Below are 19,447 nucleotides of genomic sequence, written 5' to 3'. Positions count from 1 at the left end.
GTTGTTCTTCAAAAAAATTGTTCTTCGTGCGTTTTCGCCTCCAGGCCTTGAATCACCTTAGTTGCTCTTCTCTTCTCTTTTTCCATCTCATCCTGGAAGACAACAACACTGACCTACTTCTAAAAAGCGATCAAAAGAGCACACAAAGGCAGCCAACCAAAGGCAGCCTTGACACAAAGGCTTTTCTTTCTGCTCTGAGGGCCCCCATCCCACCCGTCCCAAACCTTCACAGCTTGGTCGTCCAATCCCTGTTGCGCTTTCTGGAGGAAACTCTACTTTCCCCCCACTCCAGTTGTTACACTGAACATCATTTGCCTTCCCCAGCCGTGGTGTTGACGGAGCCCACCCGTACCGCTTGTTCCTTTTGTGATGCCTGGCACTGCTCCCTGGGAGTTGCAATTTTCACACAGCCAGCGTTAAGGCCAAAGCACTCCAAGATAGTTGAGTCCCCTGACAAAGGGAGACTCTCCCTCCGCTGATGAACAAGGAGGGGGATTCAAGGACGATCTCCATTGTAGCTTAGCAAATAGACAGCCTTTTATTTGATTTTTTTTTTCCCCACCTCTCCTGAGGCAGTTCCTCTAATAGGGCTCCCATCTGCTTGTGAATGCGCTTGTTTCTGGCTGGAATGGCTTGGATGTGTTCTTGAAAATTATCCAGGTTTGAGGCTGTATCTAGGGCTGTCTTTCTCCAGTATTCTTTTGAAATAAGACCCCCCACACACACAGACGTTGGACCCCATTGTACTTGTGGCTTTCTCTCTCTTTTTCTCTCTTTCTCTCTTTTTATTTTTGTTTCTCTTCCTCTTCTTCTCTCCCTTTGTCTTTTTTTCTCTCCTTTTCCTCTCTCTTCCTCTCTCTCATCCTCTCTGTCTTTCTTTTTCTTTCTTTCTCTTCCTCTTTCTCCTTTTCCTTCTTTCTTTCTTTTTTTCTTTCTTTCTCTCTCTCTGTGTGTGTAAGCCTCAGCACACAGAGTTAGCTTGACTCTCTTTAGGATCTACTGTATGTATCTATAAAACAGGATTTAAATGAACAACGTCCAGGCTTTTTCATTCATTCGTTCACTTATGTATTCTTATTCATTTATTCATGCGTTTATTTTTATGGCTTTTAAAAGAGTGACAGGAAAAGAAAGAGAAGACATTACCAGTTTTTTTTTTAATGATCAGGATTTTTTTTAATTGTTCGCACCAGGAGCAGCTTTGGGTGGGTGGGTGGGTGGGTGGGGGGAGACAGACTATTGTACTGTGTAGGGAAAAGGAATGACAGATACACGGAAGGAAGGAAAAGTGGGCAACTCTTGGCTATTGAAGTAAAATATGAATGACTAAAGCAGGATACTGATGGTCTTTTTCAACATCTCCTTTGGCCGATGGGATCTTCTCCGGAAAGAGAAACGGATTTTTCAAAGACAAGTTATTTGCCCTCAGGACTGAAAGCAGAAGCCCCCGGCCACAGAAGAACGGGTTCCGCTGTACACATACAAGTAGTCCTCAAGTTATGACCATAATGGAACATGTCCCTTATGACTGTAAGCCACGACCATCGTAAATCAGGACTACAAACATATGACTGGTCTGACTGTATGATCTTTTTTGCGGTGGTCATTAAATGACACTGCGGTCATTAACTGAACCAATAGTTGGCTAGGGGCCGTTGGGCTGAAAACCGGAAGGAACTGCCCGGTTTTCATCCAAACCATTGTGAAATGTGGTCACGTGACAGTGAGATGTTACAAATGGCCATAAATATGGACCGGGTGCTGCTGAACACCCAAAATGAGGTCATCTGACTTCAGGGAGGATGGCCATCCAAACTTCAAATCTGGGTCTTAAATACTCCAGGGAAGTCCATTGTAACTTCAAATGGTCATTATGTTACTAGTCATAAGTGGAGGACTACCTGTATTTCTATCACTCTGGAACCTTTCTGATTGTCCAAACTGAAAAGGTTCCCTAGGAGGAAATTGCTAGAGGTAGGATCCAACTGGAACAAGAAACTCTTTGATCTCTTTCCTTGTCCAGGAGGAACCAGTAGTCAGCCTTGAGGGATGGTCTCCAAAGCCAGGAGAACATGCTCCATGGCCACCACAACTGGGCTTCAACTCTACTAGATAGTTGGAAGACTTAAGCACCTTCTGACAGTGACCTAGCACTGGCCTCTTGATTGGTGATCCAATCAAGTTTTTAAGGGAGAAGACCCAGACCACCATTCCCACCAGCATGTTCCTGTTGCACACCTTTGTGTAAGTTAGAAGCCAAGGAAGGAAGGAAGACAGCATGAGGCAACGGAGTTTTAATAAGCGTAGGGTGGTCAGTGGTTCTGCAACGAAGCCCGGAAAGCTTTGTTTCGTGAAGAACACATGGCCATCGCAATGTGGCTCTCTTCTACGTCATCATCCCACTGCTCCTCATCTTTCGAGAGGCCGAGTTGTGCCTTGAGATGCTTTAACTGGGCCAGTGTGATATTGTTTCCTCCACACACGATCACCACAAGAGAGTCCAGCTGGGGCGTCAGCTTGCCTTCTGCTTGTAGCTTTTGGACCATCCCGCTGTAGACAATGGCCAAGGCAGCCCCACAAGCAGGCTCTACCAGGATCTTCTCATCATCTGTGAGTGGTGGGGAAATGGGGTCTTAACCCACTGAATGCAGCGAGGAGATGAAATTGGTGTCCATGGTTTGAGCATCATTGTAAATCTGAGACCGTTAAATTGGCTGGCCACTAGATGGCCAAGAAGAATATGTTTATTGTACTCTTTGCTGCCCCCTAGTGATCTTTTTCAGCTCAGCTCTAGTAGGATTATCTAACTAAAAGCTTGAAGAGCAAGTGACAATAAGATTAAAGCTGAAAGGGTTACCAAGAAATAAGATAATGTATCTATGCTGGAAAGGGATGTTCAAATGGCTGGCACTTTTTGAAGGAAAGTACTTTTGCCAGGGAAAACCTGCCATGTTCTGCTGTACAATTCAAAATACAGAATAACAAAGTTGGAAGGGACCTTGGAGATCTTCTAGTCCAACCCTACACCATTCAGGACAAATGACTGTAAAGATAAAGATAAAGATAGGTGGAGATATATATGGATAACAACAATGAAGGTAAAAATAGGAGGTGAAGGTGGAGGTGGAGAGGAAGATGGAGATGGAGAGGCAGGTAAAGATAAGTTAAAGGTAGGAGGTGGACATGGAGGTAAAGATAGAAATAAAGACAATGAAGAGCTGGAGATGGAAGAAGTAGAAGTTGAGCTTTAAATTAAGGTGAAAATAGAGATAGAAATAGTGACACAGAGGGACAAGATAAGTCGAGTGTGCCAGGAGCATACCCACAAACTTTTCAACCGCTTCCACCGCCTCTTGATCCGTGACCACCACCGATAAAGTGGGATGCTCCTGAGCCAGCTTCAGAGTCTCTGCTGCCACGACGCTCACTCCCAGAGTTGTAGCGACACTGAATCCGGAAAGGAAGATAAGTGTCGTCGTGGCCTGGTTCCTTGCACCAAACCCTTGTTTGTTTAACCTGTACTACTGAATAAACCCCAATGAGCTTCTACAACCCTTTAAGATAGAGGCCCTATTTTTCAGATTCAAAGGGGGTTCACCCTTGATACTCAACCCAATTGTGATTTGTTTGGTTGTGGCCTGCACAACATCCTGTGTGGAGGAGGAAAGGGTCTCAAGTCAACGACCGTCCAGTTGGTTGTATGAAAGGCAGCCATTAAGAAACTGACCGAAACAGCCCTAGTTCTTCTCAGCCTGGGCTGCTCATTCTGGACCATCTCACCTGGTAATTTGAGGAAGTGTCACCAGCTTCCCAGCGGCCAAGGCCGCATTCAGGCTCTGAGCTCCTCTGGTTTCCAAGGCAACCACCGGCACATCATCCCAGCCCACTTCTCGCAGGCCTTGGATCACTCCGCAGAGCATGCCCCCTCCTCCCACAGAGAGGGCTATGGCGCCAGGCCTGGAGGCCATCTGCTCTTTCATCTCCCTGACCAGAGACATGTGACCTTCCCTGGAAGGGAGAGAAGCAGGGGTGAGCCGAACGGCCTTAGCAAAGAACTGAGGAAGCAGGAGAAGAGAGAGACGCTTGGGGAGAAAATGAGACCGATGTGGGTGAAAATTTCTGTCCCGACTCTCCTCTATCCAGGTCCTGATGGGGCACCAGGATGCTAACCCAGAAACTCTGCTTGTCTGGTGGAGTGTAATGTGCAGATGACCTTGGGGAACCAGGGGAAGAGTGGCTGCCTAGGAAACAATTAGATAAGAGTGGCTTAACAATCAGGAAGAAATTTAAGAAGGATCCATCCTGATTAATCAATCGGGGCAGGAGATTTGTACTGTCAGACTTGCTAAGGTCCTGCTAATGTTAACGTTATCATAAAATAGATGCAGCTCATCTAGTTTTGTGTCCTGTCTGGTTTCCCAAGAGGTCTGAAAGCTGGGGGGGAGAAGGAGAATCCTAAAAGAAATAGTGATGGTTTGATGCTACAATATTCCTGAAAAAAGGTGACGTACAATTGGTCCCCGTCCTTACGGCTATTGCAGCGTCCTCCACATCCCCCTTAACCATTGCAGGTCCCAGTTGTGCTCGTAAGTCAAGGACTGCCTTGTATAGCACAACGTTCCTTGAAACTCAGCAGATCAAACTTAGCTAAGTCAACAAAATGGCAGAGGTGTATTTTGGACTTTGACTTAGAACCACCTGGAAACCAAATGGGGGAAAAACATTTGATATATAGCCAGGGAGCCTAAATTGGCTCTGAGAAATTTGAACTGAATGTCCTCCAATGGCATCTTACAGTCGTTCTATGGACAGCTCTGGGCTTCACACAAAAATTGATTTATCACCTTGGCCTCCAAACCCTTTCATTGCTTTGAGGATGTAATTTCCATCTCGGCATAAAAGAAAGTAAGAATGCCCTGTGTGTTCCTTTGGGCAGTCTTTGGAATAGGTCTTAGTTGGACTTTCCATGTGCTACAGGTATGAAAAACAATTCCTAGCTATATTAAAAAAAAAAATAGAACTTGTTCTATGTCATTCCTATTAATTTGCCACGGATGCCTGTGGCTTGCAGATCTTTTCATAAAGGCCATAACCTTTTTTACCTTTTGGCTATAATATAATTAATCCATTCTTTATGCAATGGGAGGTAAAGGAATAAAGCCCCCCCCCCCGAAGCCAAGCAAGATAACTGGGTAAGGAATTTCTTCTGGGTCTTGTCAGCCAAGATCAAGTGCAGGGGAGTGTGGACAAAATTAAAGGATGGAAGGCAATCTTGAGCTCTTATAGGAAAAATGAAGCTATAAATTTAATGGAGGAGAGGAGGAGGGGGAGGGAGAAGAGGAACAGGAAGAAGAAGAAGAAGAAGAAGAAGAAGAAGAAGAAGAAGAAGAAGAAGAAGAAGAAGAAGAAGAAGAAGAAGAAGAAGAAGAAGAAGAAGAAGAAGAAGAAGAAGAAGAAGAAGAAGAAGAAGAAGAAGAAGAAGAAGAAGAAGAAGAAGAAGAAGAAGAAGAAGAAGAAGAATCTTTTGCAACCAGGGGTCAAAAGCAAGGAATTCTGGGACCTGTAATTACTCAGTAGCTAGAGGACCCCCAGTTCTTCACCTAACTGACCCATCCTGAATCATGTAGATTTAATGGAGAAGGCAGGGGAGAAGGGATGAAGAAGAGGAGGGAGAGGAGAAGGAGAGGTGAAGAAGAAAGGAGGAGGAGGAGGAGGATGTGTACTTCTTTAGAGACCTCTCTGAGGACCACTTACCAAATCAGGGGGTCATCAAATGGAGGCACATAGACCCACTCAGGATTGTTCTTCACCAGCTCTTTAGCTGCTTTTGTGCTGTCTGCTAATATCTGGGGAGGTGGAGTTCCTTTGTTAGATCAAGATACCGAGAAGAACCACAACCACAGACAGCCTTCAGCTTACAACTACCAATTTAGTGACCATTCAAAGACACAACAGCACTGAAACAAATGGCTTACAACCAGCCCTCTCGCTGACAACCGTCACAGCATCCCCCCAGTCACATGATCAAAATTTGGGCCCTTGGCAACAGGTATGTACATATATCTCGGGGTCACGTGATCACCCCTTGTGACCTTTCCTGCTGGCTGCTGACAAGCAAAATCAGGAGGGGGAGCCGGACTCGCTTAATGACTGTATCATTCACCTAACAACTGCAGTGATTTGGTCAACAGCCATGGCCAACGAGGCCATTAAGTGAGACGTGACTGACTCAACGGTTGCCTTGCTTGGCAAGAAAAGTCTGTTCCAATTGTAACATCAGGCCTTCAGACGCTGTTCCTCAGTCCCCTCTCTCCAGACCTACCTCTCCTTCAACGTACACAGAGCTGCCTTCTTCCTTCAGTCGCTCGATGGTGAAAGCCGGGGTACAGGAAGGCACATAAATGGTGGCTGGGATCCCCAACATTCGGGCAGAGTACGCAACCGCAAGGCCAGCATTTCCAGCTGAAAGGGAAGGTTGTTTGACATGACACAGAACACAGAATAACAGGGTGGAAGGGACCTTGTCCGACTGTCCGTTTCTTAGCCTAGGAAGCCAGCATCATCTGCAAATGCTTCTGTGGCCATGTGGCCAGCCTAACTATACACCAAGGTGTTATCTTCCCAGCAAAGTGGTACCTATTTATCTACTCACATTTTGCATGCTTTCGAACTGCTAGGTGGCCGGGAGCTGGAGCTAGTGATGGGAGCTCACCCCATCGTGTGGCGCTAAGGTCTTGAACCACTGACTAGCTCAACTTCAACCGCCCTCCCCTTAGCAGGCAGCAACCCTGAAGGACCCATTTCCTATGTTATGGTGGTGGTTGCCTTCCATACTTTTCATCGTGACTTATGGAAAGTTGTTGAGAATGGAGATAGAATATAAACCTTCACGTTCACAGCTCAGTCATGTTATTGTTACGATACATCATCCAATAGGCTGGGATCAACTAATAGCTTTCATCTCTCGTTACCACCGCCCCGTTTCTCACATATATGCCGACCCAACACTCCTATCTCTTGGAAGGCTGCCACAGGCATCCATTTACCTGAGGACGTGATGAAATGCTGGCATTCTCGTTCCACCCACTGTGGAAGCAAAAGCAGAAACGTGAGAAGGCGACGTTCTTGACTGCAGAAGAGAATTTCAACCGACTGAAGATGTCAAAAACTACCTGCCTAAAAAAACTAGAAGGATTTTTCCTTAGGCGTCTAACATCTACAACACTGGCTATTTCATTATCCCCACGTAAGCATGAGAGGCCTTCAAACAAAGGATGGATGATCATCTATCAGAGATGCTCTAGCAGATCCTGGACTGAGCAGAAGCTGGTCTGTATACTACCTTCTGACTCAAGGATTCCATAATTCTCTTTTTAAAAAAAAAAAAAAAATATCAACTAATTGGCTGAGTTTGGTTCTTCCCAGGCACAGCCTTGGCTTCAAGGTGAATTTGACCACCCCCTTCGTGTCCCACTGGAAAACATACCGTTTTGCAGAAATTCCCAATGCCCCGTATCTTAAAAGAAGCTGTGGGTTGGGCACACTCCAGTTTGAGGTAGACCTTAGTGCCAGCCAATTTAGAGAGAGGGACGCTTTCTCTCAGAGGTGTGTTCACATGGAGGTGATCAGGAGGAGTCATTCTAGAAGACTGAGAAATGAAAGATGGTGAGATCCAGCATGATTGAAATCAAGAACAATTGCATACTTTTTAAATCTACATTCTCTCTCACACACACACACCTATACACACACATACACAAACAGATTTTGGCTATCTGGATCTTTGCAGCCCAGATGTGTAAAAGGCCTTCCTTATGTCAAAGCAGAGTCACTTCAGGCCTTCCAGCTAGCTGGAGGAGTGCTTACATAAATGGACGCTGTCTTCTCCACGTCTGGCTGAAATTCAACCCTTCAGCTATTCAGGAGGAAGCAAGCCGTGGAGAAGGCGCATCGTTTCTGCCATGGAGGGAATCCGTGGGGTTTTTAAAGCTCTTTTTCCTTCAAAAGTTAATCCGTGCAATTTCAGCTGTTCCCTGCATGTCAGTTTCCCGGCTTCTATCTGGCTATCTTATCAGGGATGGCATGGTGCCTTTGTCCAATGTTGGAGCTATTTTTTCTCTAACCACTGTAAGAATCCAAAGAGTCAGTCTGTCTGTTTGTCTGTCTATGTATCTATCATCATCTTTCTACCTATCTATCCATCATCCATCCTATATCTGTCTGTCTGTCTATCTATCTGTCTGTCTATCTATCATCTATCTCTCATCTCTCTATCTAATCTCTCTATCTCTCTATATCATCTCTCTATCTAATCTACCTACCTACCTACCTACCTACCTACCTACCTATCTATCTATCTATCTATCTATCTATCTATCTATCTATCTATCTATCTATCTATCTATCTATCCCTACCTATTCAATTCTCTTTTGCCCCTTTAATCAAGGAATTACACGAACAAGGAGAGAGAAGAAGAAAAATGTATTTAAAAGCCTTTCTTACTTTCTCCCTGAATAAGAGATCACGCAACTTCGTCTGTTCCTAGGCATCACCCTGCTGAAACAAAATCATCCCTCCAGCCAATTCCTTAGCCATAAGACCCAGCCTCTCGATTATCTGACACCCCAAGCCTTCTCATCTGCTGCTAATCCAGAGGTTGAACGTGGGGGGGGGCTCCTTCTGAGTTACTTAAGCGACTCAGAAAAAAAACAGCTGAGAAACAAAAATACACTTACCCCAGAGAGGCCCAGAGAAGGCTGTGGAAAATGGGTTGCCAAAAGCGACGGGTGTTGAGGTGGTCTTGGTGATTTTCAAGGGATGGAGGCCAATACTGTTACTTTTAGGGGAGGGGGTCTTCTTCTCACAGGCAGCTTTGATCTTGAACAACTGGACAACATAGGGTCCTTCTCTCCCACTTTATAAGCTGCTGGTCTTGGCTTGGGGGCCAATGAGGGGAGGCAACCAGGCACCCCCCAAGACTACCCCCTTGATCTCCGATGACATCCCTCCTTTCCCCGTTCCAAACCCAAAATTCCAGCTGGAGGGAAAAAAAAAAAAAAGAGCAAAAAGGATGAGGGTTGGTGAGGTTAAGGGAGGGTTTGCAGCCCACTTCTGTCATTTCAATTCCAAAAGGGGAGATGGCCTGGCCTCGTTGGCTGGTTTGTGGAGGGCGAGGAGGGGGGGCAGGCAGGCAGGGGAGGGGGCTGAAAAGACAAAAGGACCCTTCACTCTGACCAAAACCGGCTCAAACCAGGTCGGGTGGCTGGATCCGGATGGAGAGCGAGATCGGGAAAACCTCTCCCCCCCCCCTCCAATCCAAGTAAATCAATAAGCAAAACGAACTCTATTCACAGCTGTCAGCTTCGTGGACACCCCCCCCCCCTGTATCCATCCACCCTTTCCCAGGTCTCCCCCTCCTCTGCCTCCTTCGTTTTATTTAAAAGTTTCTGCGCCATCGGCTTTTGAAAAAAGAACAACTGCACACAGGGAAAAGAAAGAAGAAAGTTGTACCAAAGGATCACAACATCACGGCTTGTGCATCTTTCTGGAGAGCTTTTACAGCAGACGGGAGAGAACCAGAGACTCTGCTTTTCTGGATCTTGTGGATCAGAGCAAGTGCTCCTGAATAGGCAGGCTCATCAGCTTTCTGAAAAATGACCAGCCAGTTCTGATCAGATGCCGTTGAAGAAGAGATGGACAACAACAAAAAATCGATCAGAATACAGCTGGAAGGGACCTTGGAGGTCTTCTAGTCCAGCCCCCTGCTCAAGTGTGTGTGTGTGTGTGTGCGCGCGTGTGCAATGGTCATAAGGCTTGCTTTGTGAATTGGAACTCCTTCCAACGGGGACCAGAATTTCCGTCGCTAACCTTAGGTGGTTGTAGACGTGAGTCAGGCCTCATTTTACGACCTTTTCGACAAAGTTGTTCAGCAGGTTGCAGCAGTGGCTAAGGGAATCCCATGGTCACTAAGAGAATCCGGCTTCCTCCCCCCCCTCCCCGTGGATTTTCCTTGTGGGAAGACAGCTGGGAAGGTTGCAAACGGGGGTGGTGGTCATGTGACCCCGAGATGCTTGGTAAATACGTGCCAGTTGAAAATTGTCTGAATGTTGATGGTGTGACAGTGGGTGCGCTCCAGCAGTCTTAAGGGCAAGGACTGATTGTAAGTCACTTTTTTTCCCAACGCTGCTCTAACTTTAAATAGTCACTAAACGGACAATTGTAAGTTGAGGACTATCTGTAATTCTGGGTAGTTGAGACTGCTACTTTTAAACTTGATTGGGGGGAAAAAATGATCAGGAGAGGATGACTAAGCTGAGCCTGAGGGAGGGGGGTCAAACGTGTCACTGGTCTTGAATCTCCGTGTGCTCACAAGAGATCTGAGTCCAGCCCTCCTTGAATTCTGCTGACTCTTCTCTACCGCCGATTTGCTTTGACCGTTAGTAGTTCAGATTCTGGTTTAACGTTAGCATGAAATAAACCTGATTTTGGAGATGACCAGGCTGAGCCTGAGGGAGGTGTCAAATGTGTCATCAGTTTCAAGTCCCTGCATGCTCACAAGAGATCTCTTATCTACCACTAATTTGCTTTAACCTTTAGTAGCTCAGATTCTTGTAGAGAGCAAGAGCTTGCACTAAACCTTTGCATTCAGTTTAAGCGGACTTCCCAATTTTTCCTGCACTTGATAGAGGAAGTAGAGGGCCAATCACGTTAGTTTGAATTACCCACCTTTTAGCCAATCACATTAGGTTGGATTATATAGGAGGGACTGTGCCCCAACAGAGATCTAAGTGTGTGTGGGGGGGAGATCTTCACAGGTGCTTAAAGGGCCTCCGAAAACGTGGTTGACACAGCCCCAGAAACACCGAAGACCGTCCTCTCCATGTCCGATTCTCAGAATTGCAAAGGAATTCCAGAATTTTTCTCCCTCTGGGTAGGAATGGGTGAAGGGTCAAGTTCCAACAATTGTGACATCCACAACAGATGCTACAACACCACAGCAAAAGGCAAGAGGTGGAGAGATATGAAAAGTTACAAAGTCCTTCGGATGCTTCGGAGACAGCCCCTCAAATAATAATAAGAGTAGAGTAGAGTAGAGTAGAGTAGAGTAGAGTAGAGTAGAGTAGAGTAGAGTAGAGTAGAGTAGAATCTGGAAGGGACCCTGGAGGTCTTCTAGTCCAGCCCAGCCCCCTGCTCAAGCATTGGAAGACTGCTATCCCATCTCCCCTAGTCCTTCTCTTCATAAGACTAGACTTACCCAGTTCTTGGTTCATCTTACGCTTCAGTCTCCCTCACCCTCTTTTCTTTTTGAAAAAATAATTAGTGAAGAGAGAAAATAAAGAAGTATGCTAAATAACTCTCCTCCCTCCCCAGTTTAATTTTCCCTGCAAATCCTTGAGAAGGCAACATGTCATATCAACTGAAGATTAAAGAGTTCCAGGTCTCCGAGGGATTGCTAACGCAACGGCCTTTCACAATCTCGTCCTCTCTTTCACACACAACAGCACACACACACCCCACACACACAGCAGCAGCCTCCAGCGTCATCCTTGGCATTTTTCCGCCTCCCTCCTCCATTTCTAAACTTTGCTCAGAGGACAGAGTCTTCTTCTTTGGAGGAAGAGAGACAAAGAACTGGTCTTGAGGAACGAGGTAAGGTTTCTGGAGGAGGCCTGAAACCCAGCGAGGGTCTGGTGGTGGATGTTGGGAAGGTTTGGAGTTTGGGGAAAAACCAACTCTCCTGGGCTGGAATTTGATCTTTTCTTTCTTTCTTGCTTGCTTTCCTTTCTTTCTCTTTCTTTCTTTTTTTTCTCTTTCCTTCCTTTCCTTTCTTCCTTCTCTTTTTCTTTCTTTTTCTGTCTGTCTGCCTTTCTTTTCTGTCTGTCTGTCTTTCTTTCCCTTCCTCCCTCCCTCCCTCCCTCCCTTCCTTCTTTCCTTCCTTTCTAATTTATTTGCTAAATTTATTTGCTGCCGTCTCGCTGTTGGGCCACTCTGGGTGGCTTACAACAACCAAATGGGAGGGGAAAAAAATGAAAACGTAAATATAACAATAGCAAAGGAACAAAACGCCACCGTACGATACGCTGTACACAATACATATTATTATTGTACACAAAACTTAGAAGGAGATGATAGAAAAGAGGAGCCAGATCAGTTAACCGTTCATTAAGCCTTAATCCGAAAGAATGCGGAGCTTTTGAGGGACCCGGGGCCTGATCTACCAGACTTTTTTTTTTTTCATATAGTTAATATATCTGGCCCCCGTGTCCCCCCCCATGGAGACCCTGCCTGATGGGGGTGTCGAAAGGCCCTTTCACACCGAGACGCCGTTGTTGGAAAGTGTGGCTCTTTCCCAAGCCGCTGGAACCAAAGTCTACATGAAGCTGGAAAATGTCCAGCCAACCAACTCCTTCAAAATCCGAGGTATTGGCTACTTTTGCCAACAGGTGAGTGGCTGAGGCAAGACAGGTAAGCTTTGTGGACAACAGGGAATGTCCCCGGCACTTGTCACAACCATATGTGACCGGGGAGAGTTGTATACAAGAAGTCCTCAACTTACAACAGTTCATTTAGTGACCGTTTTTTTCACACTTACGACTGTTGCCACATTCCTGAGGTTCCGTGATCAAAATCCCGACGCTTGGCAACTGACTCGCATTTAGGATGGTCGCACTGTCCCCGCGGGTGTGTGTGTGTGTGTGTGTCACGTGATCCCATTTTGCGACCTTCTGACAAACCAAGTCCACGGGAAAGGCAGATGCCCCAAACTATGATGTTACTAGCAATGATCCACTTCACAACTGCAGCAAGAATGTTCGCAAAACGGGGCAAAACTCGCTTTAACAAAAGTCTCGCTGATTGACATAAATTTGGGGCCCAATTGTTGCTATACGTCAAGGACTTCCTGCATTTGCAAACGGGTTGCGGGGACGCCCTGAGGCGCTTCCGACCTGGTCTCCAAATCGCTGGTTTTTGGGGGTGCCTTTTTTTTTTCAACAGAGGGGGGGAGGCGAGAGGAAGTGGGAGATGCTCACCTGCACACTGGAAACAGGTGAGATGCAGGTGGGACCTTTGGAAGAACCACAGCACGGAAGGGAAGCCGCTTCTGGTTTTCGTTTGCACCTGTTTTGCTTTGCACCTCTTCATACACACACACATACACACACACAAATCTGCTTTTTATTTCAGATGTCTAAGGAGGGCTGTCAACACCTGGTCTGTTCCTCAGGTAAACAGTTGCTCTGTTTCCCTGGTCTTTCTGCACATCTGGAACAGAAACTCCTGGATGGATGAGCTGCTGGTTGCTTTCCTATCTTAAGCCTTCTGGCGTGTACACAAGGGCAGTCTTGCTCCAAATATTATTGCAAAATACACCCATTTCTTGCGAACCTGAAAGATATTGTCCGTCTTGGGCATACAGGTGGTCCTCATATTACAACCGTTCACTTAGTAACCGTTCAAAGTTACAACGGCATTGAAAAAAAAAGACTTACGACCATTTTTCACACCTACGGCCGTTATAGCATGGGGTCAAAATTCAAATGCTCAGCAACAGACTCCTATTTATGACGGTCGCAGCATCCCAGGGTCACCTGACCCCCTTTTGCGACCGTCTGACAAGGGAAGTGGGATTCACTTAACAACCGTGTTACAACTTAACAACTGCAGTGATTCATTTAACAACGGGGGCAGGGAAGGTCGTAAAATGGGGCAATTCACTTCACAAAAGCAACAGAAATGTCAGGCTTGATTGTGGTCGAACGGTCCCTAAACAGACGGTTATAAGTCAAGGACCAGCTGTAGATCCTTCCATCCCCCCCCCGCCTCCCCACCATTCCATCAGAATGGGAGAAGCTTCCTGAATGAGAAGCGAAACGCCTTCAAGGAAAAACAAGGGAAGCCCCCTTGCCTCTTGACAAAGCCCCTGAGAGTCCCATAGAAAGCAATTTTCCCTCTCCTCCTCCTGCTCCTCCAAATCCTTACAGGTGGAAATGCTGGTCTGGCTGCAGCCTACGCAGCCAGGGAACTGGGGGTGCCCGCCACAATCGTCGTGCCCCAAAGCGCCACGGAGTCAACGATAAAGAGGCTCGAGCAGTACGGAGCAAACGTGGAAATCTTTGGGAAGGTAAAAAGGGGGAGAAATTAAAAATATCCCAGAATTAAGGAAGGGCTTCGGGCTGCTACGGGGAAGAAAAATTCAGAAGACTGCAGAGGCTCAAATGCCTCTCATTTTTTAAATGTTAGAAACAAAGGATCTGAATTCCAGCTCTATTCTATTCTCTATTCTATTCTGTAATTCTATTCTATTCTGTAATTTTATTCTGTAATTCTATTCTATTCTATTCTGTAATTTTATTCTGTAATTCTATTCTATTCTGTAATTCTATTGTATTCTATTGTTTTCTATTCTATTCTATTGTCTATTCTATTCTATTCTATTCTATTCTGTAATTCTATTCTATTCTGTAATTCTATTCTACTCTACTCTACTCTACTCTACTCTGTTGTATTCTACTCCTACTCTACTCTACTCCCTCAGCCTAACCCAGCCTAACCCTTTCCAGCCCGATTCACCGCACAGGATTGTTTAAGGCAGAGTTCCTTCCCCAACCTTTGGGGCACCAGGGACTGGTTCCGTGGAGAAAGATTCTTCCACGGACCGGAGGGGGACGTGGTTTCGTGGGCTGCCTGCATCCCACGGACGGGGCTTCGCTTGTTTGCATGGACCAGTTGCTGGCATGCTGCGGCCACAGACTGGGGGTTGGGGACCCCTGATTTAGGGGATGTCATGCTTCTTGATTTTATACTGCTTTCCACTGAATTCGAGTTTTCCCTATTGGTCATCCTGGCAGGTCTGGGACGATGCTAATGAGCGAGCGATGGTGCTAGCTAAGACCGACGGTTGGGTCAATATCCATCCTTTTGACCACCCACTAGTCTGGTAAGAAATCTATTCCAAGATGATGATGATGAGGATGCTGCTGCTGCTGATGATAATAATAATAATAATAATAATAATAATAATAATAATAATAATAATAATGATAATGGTGTCAACCATTAGTGCCAGTCAATTTGAATGTTCAGTTGACGTGAGGTTCACGTCTATAATAATAATAATAATAAAGTTGAAGGGAGCTTGGAGGTCATCTAGTCCCACCCGCTGCTCAGGCAGGAAACCCTATCCCATTTCAGACAGATGGTGTCCAGTTTCTTCTTAAAAACTTCCAGTGTTGGAGCATTCACCGCTTCTGGAGGCAGGTAATTCCATTGGTTAATTGTTCTAACTGTCAGGAAGTTTCTCCTGAGTTCTAGGCCATTCAACTTTTGGAAGAGAAAGGAGTCCTCAACTTACGACTACCATTGACCCATTTCTGTCACTGAGACATTTGGGGAGGGGGTTTTGCCCCATGTTATAACCTCCTAAGGGAATCACTGTGGTTCTTAAATTAGCGACGGGGTTGTTGAGTGACTCCGGCTTCCCGGCTGAATTTGTCAGAAATTGTCGCAAAAGGGGATCCCGTGAGTCAATGCACTGAGACCGTCATAAGTACATGCCAGTTGCCAAGCCTCTGAATTCCGATCACGGGACCGTGGGGATACCGCAACAGTCGTTAAGTGTGGAAAAGGGTCATGGGTGCCTTTTTTCAAGGCTGTTGTCCCTTTGAACGGTCACTAAACGAACGGCTGTTAAGTCGAGGTTGCATTGGAGATGCTTTTCAACTATTCAAAAAAGTAACTAAAAATCTAATAAATAAATCAACGTGACTTAAATGACTGCGCTAGCTTTGCCCTCAGTCTGGAACAGACCTCCTGCCCCCAAGGCAACTTTGGGGAGTGGCTCGGATGACCCGGCCCCCCCCCCTCTCCTTGCAGGAAAGGACACAGCAGCATCGTCAAGGAGCTGAAGGGCGCCCTAGTGACCCGGCCGGGAGCCATTGTGCTGTCGGTGGGAGGTGGGGGTCTTCTGGCTGGAGTGGTCTCCGGCCTGCAGGAAGTGGGCTGGTCGGATGTCCCCATCATTGCTGTGGAGACCAGAGGAGCTGAGAGTTTTAATGCAGCCATCCAGGCTGGCCAGCTGGTCACTTTGCCCGATATCACCAGGTACGTCCTGGTCTGGAGTTGAACTTCACTACAAGGCTGTAGAAGAGTCCTCCCTCCCTCCCTCCCTCGTTTCCATCACTTTCATCTTTTTTGCTTGCTTGCTTGCTTCCTCCCTTTTCATCACTTTCATCTTCTTTGCTTCCTTCCTTCCTTCCTCCCTTTTCATCACTTTCATCTTCTTTGCTTCCTTCCTTCGTTCCTTCCTTTTCATCACTTTCATCTTCTTTGCTTCCTTCCTTCGTTCCTTCCTTCCTCCCTTTTCATCACTTTCATCTTCTTTCCTCCCTCCCATCACTTTCTTTTCTTCTTTCTTCCCTCCCTTTTCATCACTTTCATCTTCTTTCCTTCTTTCCTGTCATCTTCCTTCCCTCTCTTCTTTTCTTTCTTTTTCTTCCTTCCTTCCTTCTTCCCTCCCTTTTCATCACTTTCATCTTCTTTCCTTCCTTCCCTCTTTTTTCTTTTCCTCCCTCCCTCCCTCCCTCCCTCCCTCCCTCCCTCCCTCCCTCCCTCCCTCTATTGTATTATCAAAACAGAAGCTCCACCCATTCTCTTTCCTTCTTAGCCTGTGATGGATCAGTCAGGATTTTACATTCTTATTCCAAATTGTAAACCTGATTTGTGACACAAGTGTGTGTGGGGGGGGGGAAATACAGCGAAATACATCTGTGAAGAAACTGTAGGGTAACTCCACCGCCTTCCTTTGATAGCTGATCTTTTCTACCCGGGTTTTTTTTTTTTGTTGTTGTTGTTATTCATCATTCTGCAGTGTGGCCAAGTGCCTTGGGGCTAAGACGGTGGCTCAGAGGGCCCTAGATTGTACCAAGGAATGTCCAATCATCTCTCACGTTTTGGAGGACGTGGAAGCTGTGGAAGCTGTGGAGCAGTTTCTGGGTGAGTTTCGGAGGTTGACCTTGAAAGATGGAGCAGGAGGTTGGGTGGTTGTTTCGAGTCCTGAAAAGAGAGAGACACAACTCTAGAGAATTCATTGCGCATCTCCTGTGGTTGACTCCATGAACATGTCCAGACCTTCATTTCCCAAAGACAAATGGACTTTGTTTTTTTCCTTGAAGACGTTTCGCTTCTCATCCAAGAAGCTGCTTCAGTTCTTCAGCAGAACTGAAGAAGCTTCTTGGATGAGAAGCCAAATGGTCTTCAAGGAAAAAACAAAGTCCACTTGCCTTTGGAAAAAAAGCACTGTTGGGACTTCTTTCCGAATGACAAGTAGTCCTTGACTTACGACTGGCTGGGCAATTCTGGGACTTGAAATCCACAAGTCTTAAAGTTGCAAAAGGTTGGGAAACACTGGGTTAGAAAGCTGTAGCTTTAGCCTGGCAAGATTCGGTCTGACATTCTTCCAGCTGGACACCCCTTTGAGTAGAAGACTAGAATCAAGGAGGGAAGCAACCTGGAATTAAGGAGAAACTTCCTAACAGTGAGAACAATTAACCAGTGGAACAGCTTGCCACCAGAAGTTGTGGGTGCTCCGATACTGGAGGTTTTCCAGAAGAGATTGGACAACCACTTGTCTGAAAGGGTACAAGGTCTCCTGCTTGAGCAAAGGGTTGGACTAGATGACCTCTAAGGCTCCTCCCAGCTCTAATCTGATGAATAAAACAGGACATACCCCTCAATTCTACAAAGCAGGCAGGAGAGCCAGCTTAGAACCTCTGAAGGTCCTTCTCCAATTCAGACCTCCCTTGCTTCTGGATTCCTGGCTGGCCCCATTCTTTCTGCTTTTCTGATTGGCTGCCATCCCATTCTCTGCTTCTGACCGGCTGACCAGTTGCTTCTTGTCTCTTTCTCAGATGATGAACGGATGTTGGTGGAACCGGCTTGTGGTGCCTCACTAGCCCTCCTATATTCAGGCTACCTACAGCAGCTGCAGAAAGAGGGAAGGCTAAGCCAGGCCTTGGAGTCCATAGTCCTCATCGTGTGTGGGGGGAGCGGCATCAGCCTGCGGGGTCTCCAGGCTATGAAGAAGCACCTGGGCATGAAATGAAGCTTCTGGTGGGCTCCTTGTTTAGGCGCCCCTGATTACCAACCACGCCGGTAGTTAGATGCTTAATCAGAGCCCTTTTCGGGACAGCAGTCCTCGGCTTTCGCCCACAACGGACCCCACGTTTTCTCCCGCTAGGTGCTTAAGTGAATTGTGCCCCATTTTATGACCTGATTTGCCGCGCCTGTTAAGCAAATCCCTGCAGCTGTTAAAGTTGCAGGTGAATCTGGCTTCCTCTATTGGCTTTTGCTCGTCGGAAGGGGATCACACGTGACCCTGGCACACCTTGTGAGCGTCGTTAAGTGCGAGTCAGTTTCCAAGCGTCTGAATTTTGATCACGTGGCCCTGAGGACGCCCGCAAAGGTCACCACTGTGAAAAACGGTCCTAAGTCCGTTTTTTAAGTGCCGTTGTAACTTTGAATGGCGACGAAGTGAAACGTGGTTAGTCAGGGGACTAACTGTACTACAGGATTACTCCTCGCAGCTGTCCCAGCCAGCAACAATCAGTGCAGTTCAGCAGACTCCCTACAGCTACAGCTGACCTCCTTACTGTGATGCAATGGAAGCCCGAGAGATCAACCGGACACCCTTGGTTTTATTAACTCCAAGCAGTTTCACCATCGAAGTGTTGCAGAAGCTTTCATAATCAAGAGAAATAAATAAAATGAATCATGACTGAATTCATAGAGTGAATGTGCTGGGTTTCCTCCCCCTCCCCTTCTTTTTCCTTATTATTGTTATAGTGCTAATGATGTACAGTATAAGAAAGAAAGAAGCAAAACATATTTCAGGGGTTGCGCGTTAAAAAATAACCATTAGCGTAGACTACATTGATGAAAGTAAACTGATCATATGAGAGAGAGAGAGAGGAGAGGAAGAGTAGCAGAGAGAGAGAAGGAGAGGAAGAGTAGCAGAGAGAGAGAAGGAGAGGAAGAGTAGCAGAGAGACAGAGAGGAGAGGAAGAGTAGCAGAGAGAGAGAGGAGAGGAAGAGTAGGGGAGAGAGAGAGAGAGAAAGGAGGAGGAAGGGAGGGAGGAAGGAAGGAAGGAAGGAAGGAAGGAAGGAAGGAAGGAAGGAAGGAAAGAAAAGGAAAATAAAATCCATGAAACATTAATCTATTAATTTGCTTGCTAGATTCATCATTGAAATTATTCTTGCAAAAACGAAAGGCCTTGTGTGATACGTGCAGCAAAATGGAATAATAAAAACCTCTACAAACCAAATGAGGAAATACCAACTTGTTGGCCTCCGGTTTTGCAATTTCTCCAAAAATAAACAGCAAATGCAAACAGACCTGGGGGAGGGTGCCGCAACAGTTGTACGTGTGCCAAATGGACAGCTGTCAGTCAA

At 46.3% G+C, this 19,447-nt stretch overlaps 2 protein-coding genes across 4 annotated transcripts; one reads left to right on the top strand and one right to left on the bottom strand.

Annotated features, from left to right (window-relative positions):
- Positions 1 to 1,232: 1,232 nt before the first annotated feature.
- On the bottom strand, positions 1,233 to 10,897 carry LOC120303252 (L-serine dehydratase/L-threonine deaminase-like). Of its 3 annotated transcripts, none has more exons than XM_039332625.1 (10): positions 10,727 to 10,897; positions 9,512 to 9,668; positions 8,737 to 9,038; positions 7,487 to 7,648; positions 7,047 to 7,086; positions 6,323 to 6,462; positions 5,755 to 5,846; positions 3,781 to 4,008; positions 3,323 to 3,447; positions 1,233 to 2,608 (listed from the first exon to the last, which is right to left on the bottom strand). In XM_039332625.1, exons 4-10 carry the CDS (start codon positions 7,637 to 7,639, stop codon positions 2,313 to 2,315), a joined length of 1,074 nt encoding a protein of 357 aa, XP_039188559.1. In that variant the 5' UTR covers positions 7,640 to 7,648; positions 8,737 to 9,038; positions 9,512 to 9,668; positions 10,727 to 10,897; the 3' UTR covers positions 1,233 to 2,312. The 3 variants fall into 3 exon arrangements, with proteins under 3 accessions (XP_039188559.1, XP_039188558.1, XP_039188560.1); XM_039332624.1 differs by having other exon boundaries at positions 9,512 to 9,647; XM_039332626.1 differs by lacking the exon at positions 9,512 to 9,668.
- A 362-nt stretch (positions 10,898 to 11,259) lies between these two features.
- On the top strand, positions 11,260 to 18,782 carry SDSL (serine dehydratase like). The gene is made up of 8 exons (XM_039332627.1): positions 11,260 to 11,650; positions 12,244 to 12,444; positions 13,187 to 13,226; positions 13,984 to 14,123; positions 14,851 to 14,939; positions 15,875 to 16,102; positions 16,869 to 16,993; positions 17,908 to 18,782. The coding sequence occupies exons 2-8, from the start codon at positions 12,274 to 12,276 to the stop codon at positions 18,099 to 18,101; spliced, it is 987 nt and encodes a 328-aa protein (XP_039188561.1). The 5' UTR covers positions 11,260 to 11,650; positions 12,244 to 12,273; the 3' UTR covers positions 18,102 to 18,782.
- The last annotated feature ends 665 nt before the right edge of the window (positions 18,783 to 19,447 follow it).

The sequence above is a fragment of the Crotalus tigris genome, unplaced genomic scaffold (genome assembly GCF_016545835.1).
Source record: "Crotalus tigris isolate CLP2741 ecotype Arizona unplaced genomic scaffold, ASM1654583v1 scf7180000024461.5605484, whole genome shotgun sequence".
Taxonomy (NCBI): domain Eukaryota; kingdom Metazoa; phylum Chordata; class Lepidosauria; order Squamata; family Viperidae; genus Crotalus; species Crotalus tigris.
Note: the sequence above shows the minus strand (reverse complement) of the source record. Positions and strands in the feature narration are given on the sequence as shown.